Below are 19,781 nucleotides of genomic sequence, written 5' to 3'. Positions count from 1 at the left end.
CACTGCTAGCTGGAAGTCAGTGGAGTAGCTCTACAGTCATTCTGATTTGAGACTGATGAAGTAAATAATCTGTGCCTGCGATCTTTATTGTATACACACGAGACTCTAAAAGCATGGTTAATGTATGCCCATTAAGAGGCATGCATGAAGTTAATTTTTTGAGAACTAATGTCCATTATACATCATGAACAAAACAGCACTGTTATCATTTTGTGGACCAGGTTAGCAAACGAGTATTTATTGAAGAAGACATACGTCCTGGTGGAAGAGATAGGTGAAGATGGAGTCTAACAATAAACATCTCATACCTACTGGCTACTGAAAGTGTGCCCATGGACTAATGAATGATGCGCATAACGAAATGAGACAAAAGTTGAAGACTATATCTCATAAACAGCATTAACAACTTAAGCAGGTGACAAATTCTTCTCAAACTTAAATGATAACCCTTACCTTGTAGACTGTGACCTTTGGGAAGTTGTAGTCCATGCCCAATATCAAACTATAGGATCATAAGATTGCTCTTGGTAAGATAGCAAGTGGCCTTACTTCATGAGAGATTATACATTCTTGTCAATCACAAATACACATACAGGAGGGCTTACGGACAATATTCACAAAACACTGTGCACCAACAACTGAAAAACAACAATAAAGTACATCCACTTGTGGAATCTTAAACAAAATTATCAAAAAGTGGCATGGGACTAGTCTTGTGGTTAAGAAGGTAATGACTCTCAATAGAGAAGATTTTCATGTTCAGGCAGCTAATGGAAAAACACTGGGTTTACAATAATCAAATGCAGTAAATTTTGTATGACTGAAAAAGGCTTTTTTATGCAACATAACATCAAAATTCCTTATCCATCAAATCTTACCATGAAGCTAGTCATCATGTGCTACAAAAACAGCAAGAGAAGTAATGGGACAAGAAGAAACAGTATGGAACACTTCAATGTGAACAGAGGACTAACATGTGACCTCAAACTGTCTCTCAGTGCTTTTTAATGTGGTATTAGAAAAATTCAAGCAAATTTACAATACTGTATATGGTTTTAGACTAGAAACCTCTATCTGGCATCAGAACTTTCAACCTGCTAATGTGAAAGGAGCCTCCCCCCAATATCCATCCCTTTTGTTGTACTCTTATAATCCCAATGTAAGTTCTCGAGTCCTTTGTACTACTATGGCCATACCTCTTACAATATGCCTTAAAAGGCTCAGTGGACTACTATATTAAAGTTTCTTTGCGGCGTCCCTTTGGTCATTGATGTATGCTTTCTAATTCATACTCAGCATACATTCCTTTTGGTTCTTTTCTAACTGAGCTGTCTACCTTCTTTATAAATTACTTTGTTCCATTTTTGATTCTCATTTAAAAACATATGGAACAAAGTAATATAAAAAAAGGAAGACATAAGCCAGAAAAGAACCAAGGGAATGCAAGCTAAGTACAAAGCAGCAAGCATTACAGCAATAACAAAGGTACACTAAAAAGATCCTTTATTGCTGTGAATTGAGCTTTGCAAAGCATATTGTAAGTGGTATGCCTACATCCAGATTACAAGAGGACAGTACAGGGGGTGAATATTCAAGGGTGAAAATTCACATTGGCAAGTTGAAACTTCTAATGCTATACAGTACAGTAGTTTCCAGTTAAGAAACCTTGTGCTGTAATTTGCTTGAGTTTTTCCAATATCAATTAAAGAGCATTAGGAGACATTTGGAGGTTACGTTTTAGTCCACTGTTCACAATGAAGCAATCCAAACTGCTTCCTCCTGCCTGAATACTACTCTTGCTGCTTCTGTAGCACACCATGACTGTGGTCTCATCAAACTATTTCATATCAATAACAGCCCTAGATTTCAACATGTCTGTGAAGAGCTAAATATCTTCTATGGGAGGAAATGCAGTAGCCTTGCTGCACTGCTGTGGCTGTCTTTTCACATATTTAGTTTATCTTACATGAGACAAAGATTGAAATATCTTGATTCTTAGTCCAACAGACTAGTGACTCCTCTACAACCTAGGTTGACAGGACCTCGTCTTCCATCTTCCTCCTAGTAAGCGATTCTCCCGGGATGCTAAAGGACATTACAGACATCCAGATCTCTTCTGGCAGTACCAAAGACACCCAGAAATCAGTAGAATAGGTGCAGGTACTGTTTAATCTTAGTATCGCTATTATTCTTTATTGTCTCTCCCAAAACACATGTACACAGCAGACTAAGATTGTTAGAGAACTGACTTAAAATCACTGATTCTAATTACATCAGAATACTGCAGCAGTGAGTAGACAATGGACACTTTACTCCATTTTTGGATGATGCAAGGAGCTACGTTAATGGTATCTCTATACACGAGTACTGTGTGATTGTGTCCACATGGCTAAAGGTTTCACCTCTTATGAATGTTTAAGGTACCAAGGACACCAAAGTACAAGGACTTTAACTGGAAGACAGTCCCCTCTAACAGGAAGCTATGATTTTCCTGGATGCTGAATAATTCTAATAGTAAGTAAGTACAGTAGAACCTTGGTCCTCGACACTAATCTGTTCCAGAAGCAGCGTCGAGATGCGATTCAGTCGAGATCCAAAAAAATTTTTTCCATAAGAAATAACTGAAAATGGATTAATCCATTATGACCACCAGTTATTGACCTAATCTTGCCCTTTTATACAAAACATTACACATAAATTACAATTAAATAGGTTCAGAGTTAAATAACATACTGTATTAGACGCACTTTTTTTCATTTTTAAATGTATACTGTATAAAAAAAACTGCCCTACGTCCAATGCAGCCGTATTACCAGTGGGAGACCGAGAACCATAGGCTAGGCTAGGTACTGTACTGTACTGGGTGGACACAAAAATTGTTGCTAATAATAAAACATTGAAAAACAAGCCTAATTATTACAGAAAATTAATAAAATATCAAAAGTAAGCCAAATTATGTATTATCACAAACTTACCAAAAATTCCTTACGATATGTCAACAGTTTGCCCATGATTTAATCAAAATACAGTGCAAAAAGCCACAAAAACTAAGGAAATACCTATACAAGCATGTACTGAACCAAAACACTCGATGCAGGACTGAGTGGGGTTTAAACGACATGTGGGAACAACACCAACTAGCACCGACTGACCGAAGTACTTTTGTTTACAAAAATCATATGGTTATCGGGTCGGATTCCGGTTTTTTGTTCGAGCTCTGTTACAAAATTTACTTGACATTTCACGTTGAAATCCTATTATGTCGAGTTCTGATGTGGTCGAGGACCGGGGTTCTACTGTATCTGCAGTATCTAAGGATGCTAAGAATTCCTTTTTCCTGATGGACCTTCTGATTGACTCAACTGTCTCCACCTGAAGAGTTTTGTTCATGATTGACTCCAAATATTTTCATCCTTGATGGGTCAAATGGATAAATTGCCTGGATGGATAAATAGTCTCTAACTCCTTAAGGTTAACAAAGACTTTATCTCTCCATACAGTACGACTGAATTTCTGACTGCAATCCTAACTATAATACTGAAATAATCCACCAGAGAAGAATACTGAAATAAAGGCAGAGAGGCAAAAGATGACTAAATCATCTAAAATGCAAGCTGCAAGTGATCTATACATTAAGAGCTACTCATAGCAGCAAACATACATTCCTTAAAAAAAACAAATCTAATTTACTTATACTCTACTCATAGCAGCAAACATACATTCCTTAAAAAAAACAAATCTAATTTACTTATACTCTTTATATCTAGAGAAGAAATTTAGAACTCAGTTAACAGCATCCCTCCAGGAGTTTCAGTAAGGTAATTTAAAATTTTGTACTGTATGGATACAAAATATGTCTAGAAACTGCGAACTTGCAATACCTCAATATATTGTGAGGCTAAAAATCAAATACAGGGAAATACAGTATAATCAGCATCCAGATTAATCAATAAAATGGTAAGAATTAACTCAACAAGAAGATGAATCATCAAGTGGAATACTTATATCTGAATGAGTGAAAACTAACAATACAAATGTCTTTTTCATAAGACTTTATCAATCAAAACTAGAATATAATCATAACCTTTGTACTAACATTTTTGTTGTAAGTTACAACAATCAAAACTAGAATATAATCATACCCTTTGTACTAACATTTTTGTTGTAAGTTACAACAATAATACCGTAGCATAAATGTACATTCCAAAACATAATATTCTCTGAGCAGTATTCCATACAAGTTAAAGCTAGTACTGTAGTCCTGTAAACTTTTGGAAAAAATAATTCGAAAAACTACATGTAAGCAAAGATCCATGTTACATGAGGATTAGATAGCTGAAAAAGTTTTGTCTGCTTGACAACAATGACTATGGTAAAATTAAAAGATAAACTCAATTAATTTATACTTGAATGCTGAGTCGCAAAATGGCAATAAAAACCAAGACAGCATAATTTTCATTATAAACCAATGCCTTGCTCTGAGATGAAAAGAAGTTTTCATTGCAATGACTTCTCACATCACAGTGTCTCTTCCTGTACCCAAATACAAAGAGAAGCCAAGAGATTAGAAACTAGAGGAGATATCAATGATTTCCCCTCCAGAACACTTTCTGGCCTTTAGATTCTGTTGAGGAACATAACTTCTTACCTTTTCATTTACTAAATAACCCAACCACTTATTAATAAAAATGACCATACATAGTAGAAAAATGTTGGTGTAGGATCTGTGAACTTGTGTTATCCCCAGGCCAATAAGTCCTTGGATTAACACAACATTGCTCTTTAGGCCCAGAACAGTGACTAAGAAGGAAGTATGTTTAGGTCTTAAATGAGTACTCCCTTTAAAATCCATGTCAAAGTACATCTTTTAACAACAAACTAAATCTTCTATGCTCACACTTACAAAATTTCAGCTCTGCACTAAGCACTTGTCAAGAGTCCTGGCTACATGTATGTAAACCAATACTTGGAGCTGTTGTCTTGCACATAAAAAACATGAGGACAATAGGACTCAACTAGAAGTGCATGAAGTGGTGAATGGCAGACTGCCTAGCATTAGCTGGATAAAATAATCTCATGAGAACCTTAGTTGGCAACATTATACATAAAAATCACATAAGGCTGTCTCATCAACTTATTTGTGTAACCAGAGTAAATGATTCTTATAATTTTAAGACTTGTGAATTAATATACAAAAGGCACTGTACATCTGAATGTGTTCTACAAGAAAACTCTTGGTAATATGACCTTGGGACACTCAAAAATTCACTTGAACATGATTAGCAGCATACCCAGCGTTATTTTATTTGCAGCTGATGGGAAAGAGTTTGTTGTTTTACCTTGATCCACTGACAATAGTGTAATAATCATTTTATATTTATTAGACTTTATATTCTTTTTATATAAAGAGGCACATGTATCTTTTGTACAAGTACTCATTCAACTGGCAATGGTTAGTAAATTGATGAAACATTATGTCAGATATTTCTTGAAACTTGTTCAAAATTACTGAGACAGGATTTCTTTGGGAACCTCCTGTTGTAAAATCACCTAATTAAGAAAAATACAAATCATTCACAAGAAATATGGAAGCCATGCTTCCATATACCAATCAGAATTTTGCTGTAAAAGCAACCGAAATAAAAAAAAAAGAAGTCTAGTGTGCACACGCAGAGCAAACCTGGAGGGTTTGAAGGGAAACTACCACAGTTATGGAATGATTACAAGATGTTAGTTTTGTGTCTCCACTGGTAACCATTGACAGTAGAACATGTTTTACAAAAAAACATGACCCAGTTTACAGTATATTAAATTGTACCATGCTTTTCCTTCTTTCTGCATATTAATTTCTTCAGTTCCTGAGAATGTCAATTGTCCTTTTATAATTTTAAGCTTTCACTGAAAAATATAACAGCCATCCATAGAATATAAAAATCAGTGATCTGATTAAACTATTTACTTTTTAATAACAGAAATTTCTGTTATATAACTATGATAAACATTTTGGTTAGCTTTCATTAAGCATTTATCTAGTATGAAAACAAATTCATGTTCTATAGCAGCTCAGCTCACTGTCAGTCTTCTGATAACTTAAATATGAATATGGAATACTTATATATCATCACAGCATGTATACAGCACCTTAAAACTAGACAACAGGCAATATAATGAACTGCCACATGTTGTTTTGCAAAAGACATATCACAAATAATTAATATATTCAAAACTTGCTTTAGCCTTTTCTAGCTGATGAAGAAAATCATAGAATTTCTCAAGCGACATTTCTATATGTCGTGAAGAAATAGAACCATCTGAAGAACGAGACAAGAGCTTTACTTGCACAAAGGTTCTCCCAGTTTCTTCTTTGATACTACTTCCAGCTACAACTGTTAAAGAAATCAAATGATGAAGGTATGATTTCATTGCGTGGCTTCTTCATACACCAATACAGACACTACCCTACTTACGAACATTCAAGTTATGAACATTCAGAGATACGAACAAACGTAAACGTAAATTAAAACTGTGTTCGGAGCCCTTCCCTTTGCCACCTGTGAGTTATCATCACAATTTATTTAGGTTTCATGTATCATTCATGTTAATAAAGATCTGTACTCTATAAAATACACTACTCTATATACAGTGTACAGTACTGTATTGTGTTTTAGGATGAAAAAACGTCCAGCACTGTACTGACTTCATATCATACTGTACTGCACTTAAATAGGCAACAGTATGAACAATTCAAGATATGAACGGCCATTCGGAACGCAACTGGTTCATATGTAGGGTAGTGTCTGTATTGTATATCAGTATTTAACTAACATCTAACTATATAAATGTAAATACAAAGGGCTTACTCCAAATTTAGGTTGAGTACCTGCTTGGACAATATGAATTTGTAAAAGATGCTCCATAAACCAATACTGTGCTCTATGTACTATTTGTCACACAGCAATGTAAGTTTAAATATATGTATACAGTATGTCATATAGCAAATGTAAGTTTAAAATACTTTCCGAAGTTTTCTCAATATTTTCAACCACATATACAGATAAGATTAATCTTCTGTAATGATTGCAAATTTTCTTATTGCCAAACAAAATCAGCATTCATACATTGTCAATTCACTGCAACTATAAATACCATAAATACAGTCTTTTACATGTAGTTAAACTTTGAAATTTGACATCAAATGCCATGAAAAATTATTTAACTGGTATAAGGTACCAGAAAAACTAATCAAATTAGTGATTTTACTCTACCATAACACTAAATCTGGAGTGAAGATAGTGGCAGATGTACCAGAAAATGTTTAGATAAATTTTAGTCCATTAAGGATCAGTGTTGAGACCTGCTGTTCATCATGGTAACGGAAGAAACAAAGAAGCATAGAAAAGGGGGCTTGCTTTATTCAAATGACCTCAGGCTAACAGCAGAATCTAAAGAGATGTTGGATATCTTCAAGGCAAATAAATCCAATAGAGAAGAAAGGACTGAAAATCAAAGCAACTAAAGCAAAATTTATGGTGATTGGATAAGAAGCACAGGAAAACATTCAATCATGAAAGTGGCCACATTGTGAACTCTACATATTGTGCACCAAACTGTGTCACAAGAGCTGCTCAGGATTATAAAACATACATCATATACAAGATTTTCAATGAAGAAAATGGGGAAGAGAGGGTAGGTTTTAAAACGGGCATATTTTTGTAACACTGGGGACACACTGGAATGTGAATCAGGACTTAAAAGATCAGTACGGAAAGTACTGCTGCATGGCTGAGCTTTGGAGAGAGATAGTTAGCTAATTATACATAAAAATAACCCATAACTAGAAATAGCAGACATATAACAGGTATGTACATACTGTACTACTCTTTGCAGCATAAACAGGGGCACTAACAAGGAAAATGGAGATTTTGAAAAGGTGTGACCAAAGAATGGTCAGAGTAGGAATGTACATTTGGGGGACTTATGTGGAATGAAGAGGCTGGAGACCTCAAATAATGAGATGTTTCAGATGCCCGATGAGAAGGGATGAGAAACAGCTGGTCAGAAAAACATTAGATATGGAAGTAGCAAGACAAAGACCTATAGGAAGACCCAGGAAATCATGGAAAATGGGATATATGAAGGCTCAGACTTGACAGGACTTCAGGTGGAAGGGCACAGAATAGATGAGAGTGTAGAGAACTCTTTTAATGCTTAACCCCAAAAAAAGAAAATCTGACAATGTTTACGATGATAATGAATCCTGTATTTCTTCTGACGATAAGCACATTTCTTTATCAAGGCTATACAATACCTTATACAACACAATTAATTCTTGTTATTTAATAGTTTGACCAGACTACTCAGTAAATATAAACATTTGAAAATAAGTTGAATAGGATATACTTGATGGAAAAGCAATAGAAAATAAATTCAGCAATGGCACAACCTTAAATGAAAGGACAAATTTCTCTCAATTTGTCTATCTCTTAAAAACAATATTGTCATAACAAATGTTGAGAAATGATTTAAACAGATTTCAGTACCACTGTGCATACAAATTTAAGAGAAAATAATCCCCATTTTAACAAAGGAAAATACTGTAAGATAAACTTACCTCCAAATTTCCACTGAAGGTCAATGAGTTCCTCCTTTGAATTCCCTACTGATCTATTCTTAGCTATTAATTCCTTCAAGTGGTCAAGCTGTTATAAGAGAAAACCTTACAATGCTTTGCAAAATAAACTTCTTCACTTATGAATAAAATGAACATCACAATTCAATATTAAGTATCAATTATTTTTGTAATACAATACATCCAAATTCTCAGTAGAAAAAATAGATTTTGTCTTGAAAATAACACACATCAGTAACAAGCTACTGTTACATTTCATAAATACAAATCTCATTTAAAAAGATAAATTGCTGGACTTTACCCAAAAATGAGTACTACCACATATCCAGTATTCAAATAACTAAACTCACAAACAACTGATAAAAACTAATTGTGTGAATACAGTAGCCATTTAATTATTTGCATTAATACATCCAAGAGGGATGCAAATGTGGTCTAAGTGCAAAAAGTGAGTATTGACTAGGCTAGCTTACACTATGCTGCCTCTGGGCTGCCTGAAAATCACACCATAACCCTGGCTAGCCTATGAAAATATACACTAACTTAAAGCCCAGATTAAGGCATTCAAATTTTTCAAGCAGTACAAAAGTTCTTGTGCCATACACTTCATCCTGCCTGTATGGAAGATCTTGATAAAATTTATGAGTAACTCACTATTAAGGAATTAGAAGGTGCATGCATTTCATGCCCAATGCTTCACAAGAAGGGAAAAAGTCCCCAGAAAAGTTGAAACAATTCGCCTCAATGTGCAACAGTTGATTTGCTTCAGCCCTTAAACTCTAAATACCAGCAAACTGAAGCTATGCAGTTTATCCAAATAGTGGGTTCTGAGGAAGGGGGCTCCTAACATACGCAATTTGTGGCAATGATCTGACTTAGGTACAGAAAATACACTATTTTCTATCCAACGCACATTTTTAAAAACCATGCACTGAGGAGTGCCAAACCAAACTCTAAACACATGACCTTAAAAAGTACATACAATCACTCTAATGTCTTTACTGTATTTGGGGGAAGAGATAGCAAAGACATTTGATAGAAAGAGCACAGCTAACACTTCATACTACACAATTGTTGCACAGTGAATACAAGGGGATGTAATGGTGTTGCTACCAGAAGGGATTCAGATTTAATTCATTTACTGAAAACCTCAACTATGGTTAACTCTTGCTATTCTGGGTGGTATAAAATATGTAATTAAGTGGTATGTTCACTGTACAGGCATAAAATAATAAGAGTACTGCGCATATCATATTCAATCATAAAAATGTTAACACTTACCTGGGATGTAAGGAGATTAACTTTCTGATTTTGAAGTCCATGAGTTAGCAATTCTTTTTCTAATTCTTCCTGGGTGGTACCTTCTTGAATCAGGGTTTCAAAAATACCACACAAAGCTTCAGCACCTGCTAACTAATAAAATACAGATTATCTATGAGCATTAACTCTGTAGAACAAAAAAAATATACAGCAGCATATGAGAAACCTGTATCAAAGTCTGTTAAGTTAAACAATCCAAAAGAACTTCAAAAGATACATTAAGCTACTAACAGAAAAAATGTGCACTGTAATGTAATCTACATAAACAACATCTGATTCTGACAAGATACTCTCTGATATTTAACATGTCCCAACCTTTAGTGCCTAAGTTATTCAAGACTTAAGTTACATACCTCTTTATAAAAAGTAAACAACCACTAATGTGGTAGTTCAAAACAAAGGACTCTGATGACTAATAATGGAGAGAAGTAAGCATTAGCTAACTCTAGTGGGCTTTAGTAAATCTAAGAATTGAAGGATGATATACTGACAAATCACACTGCCTTCAACCAAGTTAATGGTATTTGTTTATTGTAAGATATGAGAATGATTATAAATAAAGTTTAAAGCTCAACAATATACTGTAGTATGACTTTGAGATGTTGGTTATAGACGTAAGGTAATGAATATATTAAAGAGAGTTATAAAAAACTATAACTACAATACACTCTATAAAATTACTACCAGCTAAAATACCTTGAAAGGAATTGCAGAGAAGTATATATCAATAGTGAACAATTTTGTCCTTTGTATGGCAATATGAAATTCCTTTTGAGCTTAATACAGACCTTTCACTTCACTTTAGCCTCAATACCAATGCCTGATAGAAACCTAATCACTGAATTAAAAAAACAAAGCAATGCTTAATATTCAGTAAAACCTCCCCAACACAAGACAGTGTTCTGTATCCCCCACCACACACACATTCATTTTAATATCTACGTTGTGGACTATAGGCATGTACCCATAAAAGAAATTTTTTTACAGATCTTAAAATTACCTAAAATTTTTATTAAAAATACCAAAATTTCATTTTACTTATGGCAGATCACTATTTATAAGTAAGGTGATTGGTCCTAATTCCATTTGTTCAACATAATTGTTATGACTAAGTGCTGGAGATGCTCATCCAACATCTTTACCATCAATGTCCTAATATTCTATGAATCTAACCACTAAAAGCTACAGAATATATAATGACAACTTTGTGACCAAAACGAAAGAGAGCAGTGGACGTAATGCCAAGATATGCATTGATTTCTTAAATTGTTAAGACCGAGTGAATTCTAGATTTTTTTATCATCCTTTTCTTGTCCAAGTATTTTAGCCTATCTTAGCAACTATCCCACAATACTCCAGTCCAATGAGGCATATATGTAACACATTTCTTGTTGTCTCAACAATTTTTTCTGAACAGTCATTTGAACTATATCGAGGGCACCAATGAGGGTACTTTTCAGTGCAAAGGTTTATTTCAACATCATGATTAAAATGTCTCATTATATGAAGGTACTGTAATTAACAGAAAACAACAAGAAAAGAACAGGATACAATGCAGATATATACTGCATCAACCTTCGCCTAAGCTAATCATATCTAAACATGAAAACCAAAAAGCAAAGACAAAAGCCCTATGGATATATTCTTAACATTAAACAATGTTGAATTTAAAATAATTACTCAAATAGCATTATTTGTCAACTGTGCTTTAGCATTTATCATCAAACATTAGTTCCCTTATCTTTTGCCTGAAAAAGCAAAAAACCATTGCTCTCATCTCCTGCCACTATTAAACATAACTAAAAAGGCTGACAATCTATCCCTTGAACTTCCAATGTTTCAAGCTGTCATTGAGCTGAAGGAAGGATTGAAACATGAAGCTGACCATGAGTTTTCGTGCTCTCCCACCTGAGGAAGTATTAGAATGAAAAAGATCTTGGCCAACTTCTCGTTTTAATTCTTCCTCCAGCTCAGTGACAACTAGAAAAAGGTATATTAACTTTATACAAAAAAAATTAATACAGAAGAGAAAAAAATGACTGGTCGCCTTCTCATATAAAGAAACCTGATTGGCTGCCAAACTACAGGAAGAAACATGGATAGTAAGTCATCTAGATAAATGAAAAACGATGACATAAAGAAAGGGCCCTCCCCTACCAGAAAAGGATGGTAATCCTTGGAAATGAACCAAGCTCTTCATTTATGATACAACTATTGTTCAGTTACTCAGTCAAAATGTAAGCAATAATTCCTCATAAAATAAGAAACGTGTATATTGCCCCACCATCTCAAATACTGTTTACATGTTACTTACAGTTTCATCCTTCTTTGACCGAACATTGGGGAAAGGTGATTCCTTTTTCCTTCTCATATTTATCTCTATGAGCTTGAGACTATCATCAAAAGCTGCCAGAAAACCCTGAAAATAAACTTCTTTAAGTATTGATACCTATATCAAACCTGAAATAATTACAAAAGAATAAAGAAATACATAAATACATTTCGGTATTTTTTCAGAATAGAGTATTTGATACATTTATATGAAGTAGATTACAAATGCTCAATACATGACCGTTCTTAGTATTTGTGCAACATATAACCAAGAAACACCAAGAAATGCAGGCAATCCCCGGGGTTATGACGGGCTCGGCTTATGACGTTCTGAGCTTATGACGTTCTTCAAACATATTCATCAAAAATAATTTCCTGGGTTACAAGGCATGTTCCGGTTTTATGACACCAATCTGACAGAAGAAATATGGCTCCAAAAGGGCAGAATGGTCAAAATTTGGAGTTTTTTTTTAATGAAAAACTCAATAAAAATGCAGTTTACATCATTTACAAGACCCCAAATGATTAAAAGTAGGGTTTTCTTATGATTTTTGACAATATTTAGTGTTACAACGATTTTCGGCTTATGATGCAGCGTCGGAGCAGAACCTCCGTCGCAAACCATTGACTGCCTGTACATGTAAACTTGGATGAAATCAAAGACTTGAAAATTTTGCATTTTCCTGGAACAGCACCCAATATCCCTGGAACAGTACCCAATATCTCTCATAATGAGAGTCTCCCTCATGTAATTCATATGCAGACAAAACCAATACCCACATAATTCATCCAGTACCATCAAATGGCCCAATTCTGATTACACCCTGGTGAGAAATAATTTGACATGGAATTTTATTTAACTTTAGTATGCTTTTAGAACCTGGCTGAAAAGGTATGTACTGTCGTTCTAAACCACTAAACTGGCTAGGTTTTAGACAATCCTAGACCTTTACAGTGTTCATTACACCTGTACAAAACATTATCAGCGGCAATTTCTGTGTAGCCTATAAAAAGCATTTCCAGTATGATAGCCTAATCTATTTTACTACTGTACATAAACTTAACCAAGTTAGTGCATTATACACTTCTACTTCTCTAATTTCCTAATTTCAATACCCTTACAACATTATTTTAACTAACAGGCAAAGGTAACACTGCAGTAAAATATTTAAAATATACTGTGGTAATGCTGTATTTTAATACATTAGCTTCTTCCCAAAACCAAATTAAATCACATCACTCGATGAATGATGATGATGATTTTAACATCATTTTCTTATGAAGAGTGAAGGGCATATTTATTATTATATGTATGAAGACTTTGAGAAACCTAATAATTATATATCTTTGGCTCATTAAAACTTCAAAAGGTTACTCCAAAAGGTTACATGGTTACATTCCCAGATGTTTTCAGACTCCTCTCAGTACGAGAAGTGCTATTCTTAGTGCAACAGCAATAACAATGAATTTTCAAATGTGACAAGGAACAATGGTCTTATTTTATAAAGTAATTTATGAAATATACACCTATTTGAGCTATAATTTCAAGTACTTACAATATCTAAATATTCCAAGTAATAATGAAAAGTGAACCAACTTTACTTACTTTGTTAGTGACATACAAACAACCCTCTTAATTATTCAGACATTCAAAGCACATGAAAATATTCCTGAAAATTTACAAAAAATAAAAAATATATGGTGGGTTAGGCAAGTACACTGCCTTCTCCTCCAGTCAGATGAGATGTGACACCTCAGATTAGGTTAGGTACTTCAAAGTTAAGTTATAGGCCAAGCAATCATCAGCTTAGTAGGAATCAGCATCCTAATTTAGATCAGGTGAGGATGCAACCCTGTGAATACCAATGCCGGATTATTTTGCCGTCTTTGGTTAGAATAGGTTGGATGTATCCTTCACTTTCCTGCTTTATACTTTTTTTGGCATACACACATGAGTGATCTTAATTGTTCACCTGCCTTGTGATTTTTGAAAAGTTCACTATTATTGTTGGTCCATAACAAGTCTCCTATGACTGTTAGTGTGGATATATGAGCAACAATTAGGGAAAAATCCCAAACAACTAGTTTGCACCAGCAATAATGCTAAAAAATATATACTTTAGCTCTAAACACAAGCAGAATTAAAACTACAGCCTAGTTTTCATGCTACTGTCATATCATTACATTAACATAGGATAGGCCAGGACTTGGCTAGGCTAGGCTACTCAGTATTTACAACAATGCAGTCTACTTAACTGTAATACTCTTAACATTCCAAAATAAATTTTTCTTGAAAATACACATTTTTACATGATATATCTATTCAATATTTGTCATTTTATTCATTGTGCCACCATTTGCATACCTCCACTCATACAAATTTAGCTTAGCTTTTTAGTTTTACAAATTAAGCTTGCTATATAACTAATCCCTCCTACTACTGCGATCTGTGATGACATTTTCATTCATGTATACTAGTGATGACTGCAGACTGTGGGGGTGGGGGGGCAGTAATATGCTACCTCATAAGTGGTAGAAAATACAAATATCCATAATGAATAAGGGAGTCTATATATTATATAATAGGTAAGGTAGGGTAAAGGAACATTAGGTTAGGATGTATTAGGTGTTTCAGTAATTTTGGAAAAATCATCCTTGTACAGTAATACCCCGAACTTGCGCGACTTGAGTTGCGCGAATTCACAGACATGCAAACTTTTCATTGGAACCTAACTAATAATCATACACGAGTTTTTCACAGACACGCAAACATTTGCAAATACTGAGAAACCCTGAAAAAGTGTTTATGTTTAATATATGTAATTCATACGTTTTCAAGCTTTAATTTGTAAAGTAAATAACATTAAATAATAAGAGTAATAATTTCTCTCTCTCTCTCTCTCTCTCTCTCTCTCTCTCTCTCTCTCTCTCTCTCTCTCTCTCTCTCTCTCTCTCTCTCTTTTACTGAGATGAGAGAATTTTTATGGTACATGTATACTGTATGTTTCTTTGTTTTCTATGATAAAATTTTTTTTTTACCTAATAATAAGTATTAATTTTTAAATATTAATAAGATTCAGAAGATTAAATAATAATAATAATAATAATAATAATAATAATAATAATAACAATAATAATAATAATAATAATAATAATAATAATATAACCGTACTACAAAATTCGTATGTGATACGTATTTTAAACAAACAAATATTTTTCCCTCATCTTCTGTAAGACGGTCGAAGGCAAAAGCTGTCAGACATGTCACTTTAACATGACAAGAAGGGCAGTGTTGCTGATTAGTAGTCAAGGGTTTCTTGTAATTCTCTCTCTCTCTCTCTCTCTCTCTCTCTCTCTCTCTCTCTCTCTCTCTCTCTCTCTCTCTCTCATGTTATTCTCTCAGTCTCCGTAATAATTGATAAATAATTTCACTCCTTAAGTAAGGACAACCTCTCTCTCTCTCTCTCTCTCTCTCTCGTTCATAGTTAGCGCTCACACATTTTTACAACTTATTATTTCTCTGTATGTCTTCACCTGTACAGTAGATAGTTTAAATTGATCTAATTTTACCTGTAGCGTCTACGAAGTGTAAATGCGCTAGTGTGGCAAATACGTTCTAAAACACAGACATAATAACTAATAGTTGTATTAGTCAGAATAAAAAACACTGTCTGTTCATGAAAAAGCATTTCAGAACAAGGAGAAAGAGACATAGAATAAAGAAGTTATTAAAAAGAAGTTGAGAAGATGCTCTAAAAATAGATTGGTCGGAAGGGGAGCCAGACAGAAATTCTCTTCCAGCTCTCTATTTTTATGTCAACCATTTATTTCTTTTTTTAAGGGTAAAGTATTAAGCTAACTTTTAAATGAAATTACAGTAACTTTAATTTCATTAAAAGTTAACTTAATAATTTGGGAGCATGATTAGGGTCATATTTAGTGTTTAAACTTTAGAAATAAGCATTTATTAGCATTTTTAGAGACCTTGCCAAACTTACGCGAAAATTCACCTTCCGCGAGGAGTTCTGGAACCTAACCTCACTTGAGTTTGGGGTATGGCTGCGTATGTAGTAAGCAGTGTCTCTGTGAACTATTAGGGTCAATCATTCATTATGTCTTTTAAGTCCTACAGTTTCTGGTTTAAATTCAGTTCACCCTTTAGATCTGTCAGTGAACTTACTTTTAAACTTTTTATTTGTTTTTCAAGCTCAGGTTAAGGTTGGGGTCCATGCCCACAAGCCACTCAGGTAGGACATAGCATTCTGGTCAAGGTTAGGTTATGGAAGGTTAGGTTTCAATGTATCCTTTAATTTTTTTTATCCCTGAGTGCAAATAGGAGCTACTAGGCTTTGAGTTTCCTACATACACAAGTCCCAGAGCAGCTGAGGTTCACAACCTAAGCCAAAAATTGGCTTAAGGAGACAGCCACACAAAGATATTGTTTATTAATATACTTTTTTGCTTAAGCATTATAGAAAAGGATGTATATAATGCACTGCAGTTAAGATAATCTGAAAAATGTACTGAGATAATGAGAAATTTACCGTCTTTTGTTCACGTTTTAATGTTCATCCCCAGGGCCTGGTACTATACATGGTGGAAGCTCCTCAGGACTCCATGTTTAGTACTGGCTTCTCGAGGAGGAATGTAAAATTTAACACAAAAGTTAAATTTCTCATTAGGCCTACCTCAGTATATTTCTCAAATTATCTCTTCTGTACTGCATTAGCCTATATACACCATTTTCTATACTGTTTGGTAGAAAAAATATATTACAAACCAACATATTAGTGCAGCCGCCTCATTTACATTTAAATTTTTTTTTAACCCCTGAATGCAAACACCGCCTAATAGGCTCCGAGTTTCCTACATAGGCCTATGTTATCCAAGCCCCAGAGCAGCTGGGGTTTGGGGCTTAGGCTGAAAATTCTACGGCCTACATCAATCAACCAACGTAAACGTATGGCTATTACAAGCTTATCAGAAGAGCCCTGTGCTGGTTGGCTGCCAGTCAAATGCAGGCCTAGGCTATACCCTAGCCTGGAGACCTTGGTCGATTACATCTCTTACCAGATTAACACACCCTGAGGTAGGCTGTCATTCAAATGCATATTTGTTGGTATATACTGTAATTACGGCTGCTATACAGTAGAAGTCTGAAACCAAACAATCAAAATGGCCTAACAACCACAACGCGTTCATAGCCTAATAGTGCCTTAGGCTAGTATGTCTACAGCCTAGTAGTAAGCTACTTACATCACTGGTTAACTGAGCAAGAAGTTGAACATTATTCGTCACAGAACTCTGCATATTTCTCGGCAGTCTAAACTAGACAGATTTCGTTACCATACGACAAATACAGTTGACCGCAATAATCACGTAAGTTGTAGAGGTCAGAGTAAAGGAGGCGTTTCAAAAACACGCCGTTATTGAAAGTTTTCGGAAAGAAGAAGAACGCAACCCAAAACCAAAAGGTAAACAAAACACAGAGAGAATGCTCGCAACTGTGTTGAAGGTTTGAGCGTTGAAGAACCAAAAACCAATCAATCAAACAATTTAAAAATATCCTTTTGTTGTATTTTATAAATGTGTGCTTTCATAAAATTCTACGATGAATCTTAAACTAGGACACTCAGCGATAAAATTACTGCATAAAAAAACTCCGTCTACAGAACTTATCACGTAAGTTGTCAATAAATTTTTTGCCTACTGATCAACAGAGACAAAACAACCTTAAACTCCTTAACTTATAAGTTACTTTCGTGTGTGTCACATCTTCCTTTGGCCAGTTTGATTTCTTCTTGTTATTTTAGCTTTCAGTTTTAAAAAAATTGCAATTTTCAGTTAACCAGCCATTACGTATCCACGTTTTGAAGGATTCGGCAAACTGGAACAAAAAAATCACTTATAAATATGATCTTTTATTACAATTGCTGATTATCAAGAAATATCGGCATTGTTTTACTTCGGAATATATGAGGAGTCTGGGTTATCATGTTTTATAGACCTAATTGTGCTTATGTCCTATAGGCTTTATATGTATCTTGATAAGAGTCACGGAATATGCAGTTCTCACTGTTTTACCACTGAGCTATCAAGATAGCTCAGTGGTAGAACGTCGACTGGAGTTACTGGATAAGTTCTGTGTCGTGGGATCGCGACCCGGCAGTACCAATCCATTTATCACTTATAAATTCCCCTTCGTTGATAATTCCCCATCGGGATACTCCCAAGGTAGTGTGAATTTGATATTAAGCTACATTTGTAGCTTCATGATTATATATATACATATATATATATATATATATATATATATATACTGTATATATACAATATATATATATATATATATATATATATATATATATATATATATATATATATATATATACTATATAATTTGAGATAGTCTTTCAAGATTCTTAGAGACCTGTCTATCCTGAGGAAATATTTCATTCTCTGATTCTCCTATGTTTAAAATGCTATTCCCCTTTCTTTGGTCTCCATCAGCTGACTTGCATCTTCAGTTTTTGGATGAAAACTTGAGTTTTATTAAATATTAGATCCTAGTTCATGATGTTAATTTCTAGTTATGTAGTTCAATTAGCCGTATAATACATCTCATAGTTCTGACAACCCTCTGCATTGACAGACTCTTCCAAGACCAAACAATCCAGCACTTAGTACTAGATATATATATATATATATATATATATATATATATATATATATATATATATATATATATATATATAATATATATAATACATATACTATATATATAATATATACATATATATATATATATTATATAAAATTATATATATATATACGAATATATAAATAAAGACAAAATCCATGAAGGAAAGAGAAATAATGGAGTGCTGCAAGGCCTTTCGATTTATAGTCTTTTATTTAGCAGACTGAAGAAATATAAAAATAAGTTTACAAAGTAAAAAATATGTACCTGGAATCCAACACAACTGAAGAATTAGTAGAACTGCCAAAACCAGGTTAAATATTTAAGAGGTTTTTACAAAGGATCAAGTTTAACTGTTCAGAAGTAGGGACAGGCCAATTGAAAGATTATACAAGGAAGTGACTGACCACCAAAATATTTTATAAAAGTACAACTCAATAATTCTTTTTTTTAAATAATAAACATTTTTGTAAGATGAACATTCTTACAAAAAAATTATGTTAAACATACGAATACATAGAAAATGTATTTATAGTAACTAATTTGTAAATAAGTCAGGGATTTTATCTTTTAGGTCGTTCTTGAACATTTTTCTAACACAGGGTCCAAATAATACATGCCAGAGCTAAGGTTAAAATTGCAAATTGAAGTAAGCTGTATAATAGCAGATTCTAAAAGATTTCGTGAAAGAAATCTTTTGATCTGGCAATCACTGAACTTTCAGTCCAATTTATCCTGTGAGAGTTTTCACTTAAATGAATGAATATACTGTAGCATTGGATGTTTGCCCAGTTTTGACAA

The 19,781-nt window shown here is 33.9% G+C and overlaps 1 protein-coding gene across 3 annotated transcripts in view; it reads right to left on the bottom strand.

Annotated features, from left to right (window-relative positions):
* The window catches only part of LOC136848177 (COMM domain-containing protein 7-like), a 107,695-nt gene extending 89,923 nt beyond the window's left edge, over positions 1-17,772 (bottom strand). Inside the window, exons 1-5 of one of the 3 annotated variants that reach the window (XR_010855962.1) lie at positions 17,537-17,772; positions 12,264-12,368; positions 9,911-10,042; positions 8,612-8,699; positions 454-638 (exon numbers count right to left, since the gene is read on the bottom strand). Coding sequence is in view for 2 of the 3 variants with exons in the window: in XM_067120472.1 (XP_066976573.1) it covers positions 6,202-6,386; positions 8,612-8,699; positions 9,911-10,042; positions 12,264-12,368; positions 17,537-17,590 (564 nt within the window). In the remaining variant the exon portion in view is untranslated. Of the gene's footprint in view, positions 1-436; positions 639-4,039; positions 6,387-8,611; positions 8,700-9,910; positions 10,043-12,263; positions 12,369-17,536 lie in introns of those variants that run through there. The other 2 variants (XM_067120473.1, XM_067120472.1) reach the window with 2 other exon arrangements.
* Between the last annotated feature and the right edge of the window lie 2,009 nt (positions 17,773-19,781).

Source organism: Macrobrachium rosenbergii, chromosome 18 (genome assembly GCF_040412425.1).
Source record: "Macrobrachium rosenbergii isolate ZJJX-2024 chromosome 18, ASM4041242v1, whole genome shotgun sequence".
NCBI classification, from domain to species: domain Eukaryota; kingdom Metazoa; phylum Arthropoda; class Malacostraca; order Decapoda; family Palaemonidae; genus Macrobrachium; species Macrobrachium rosenbergii.
The sequence above is the reverse complement of the archived record's forward strand: the minus strand, read 5'-3'. Positions and strand labels throughout refer to the sequence as shown.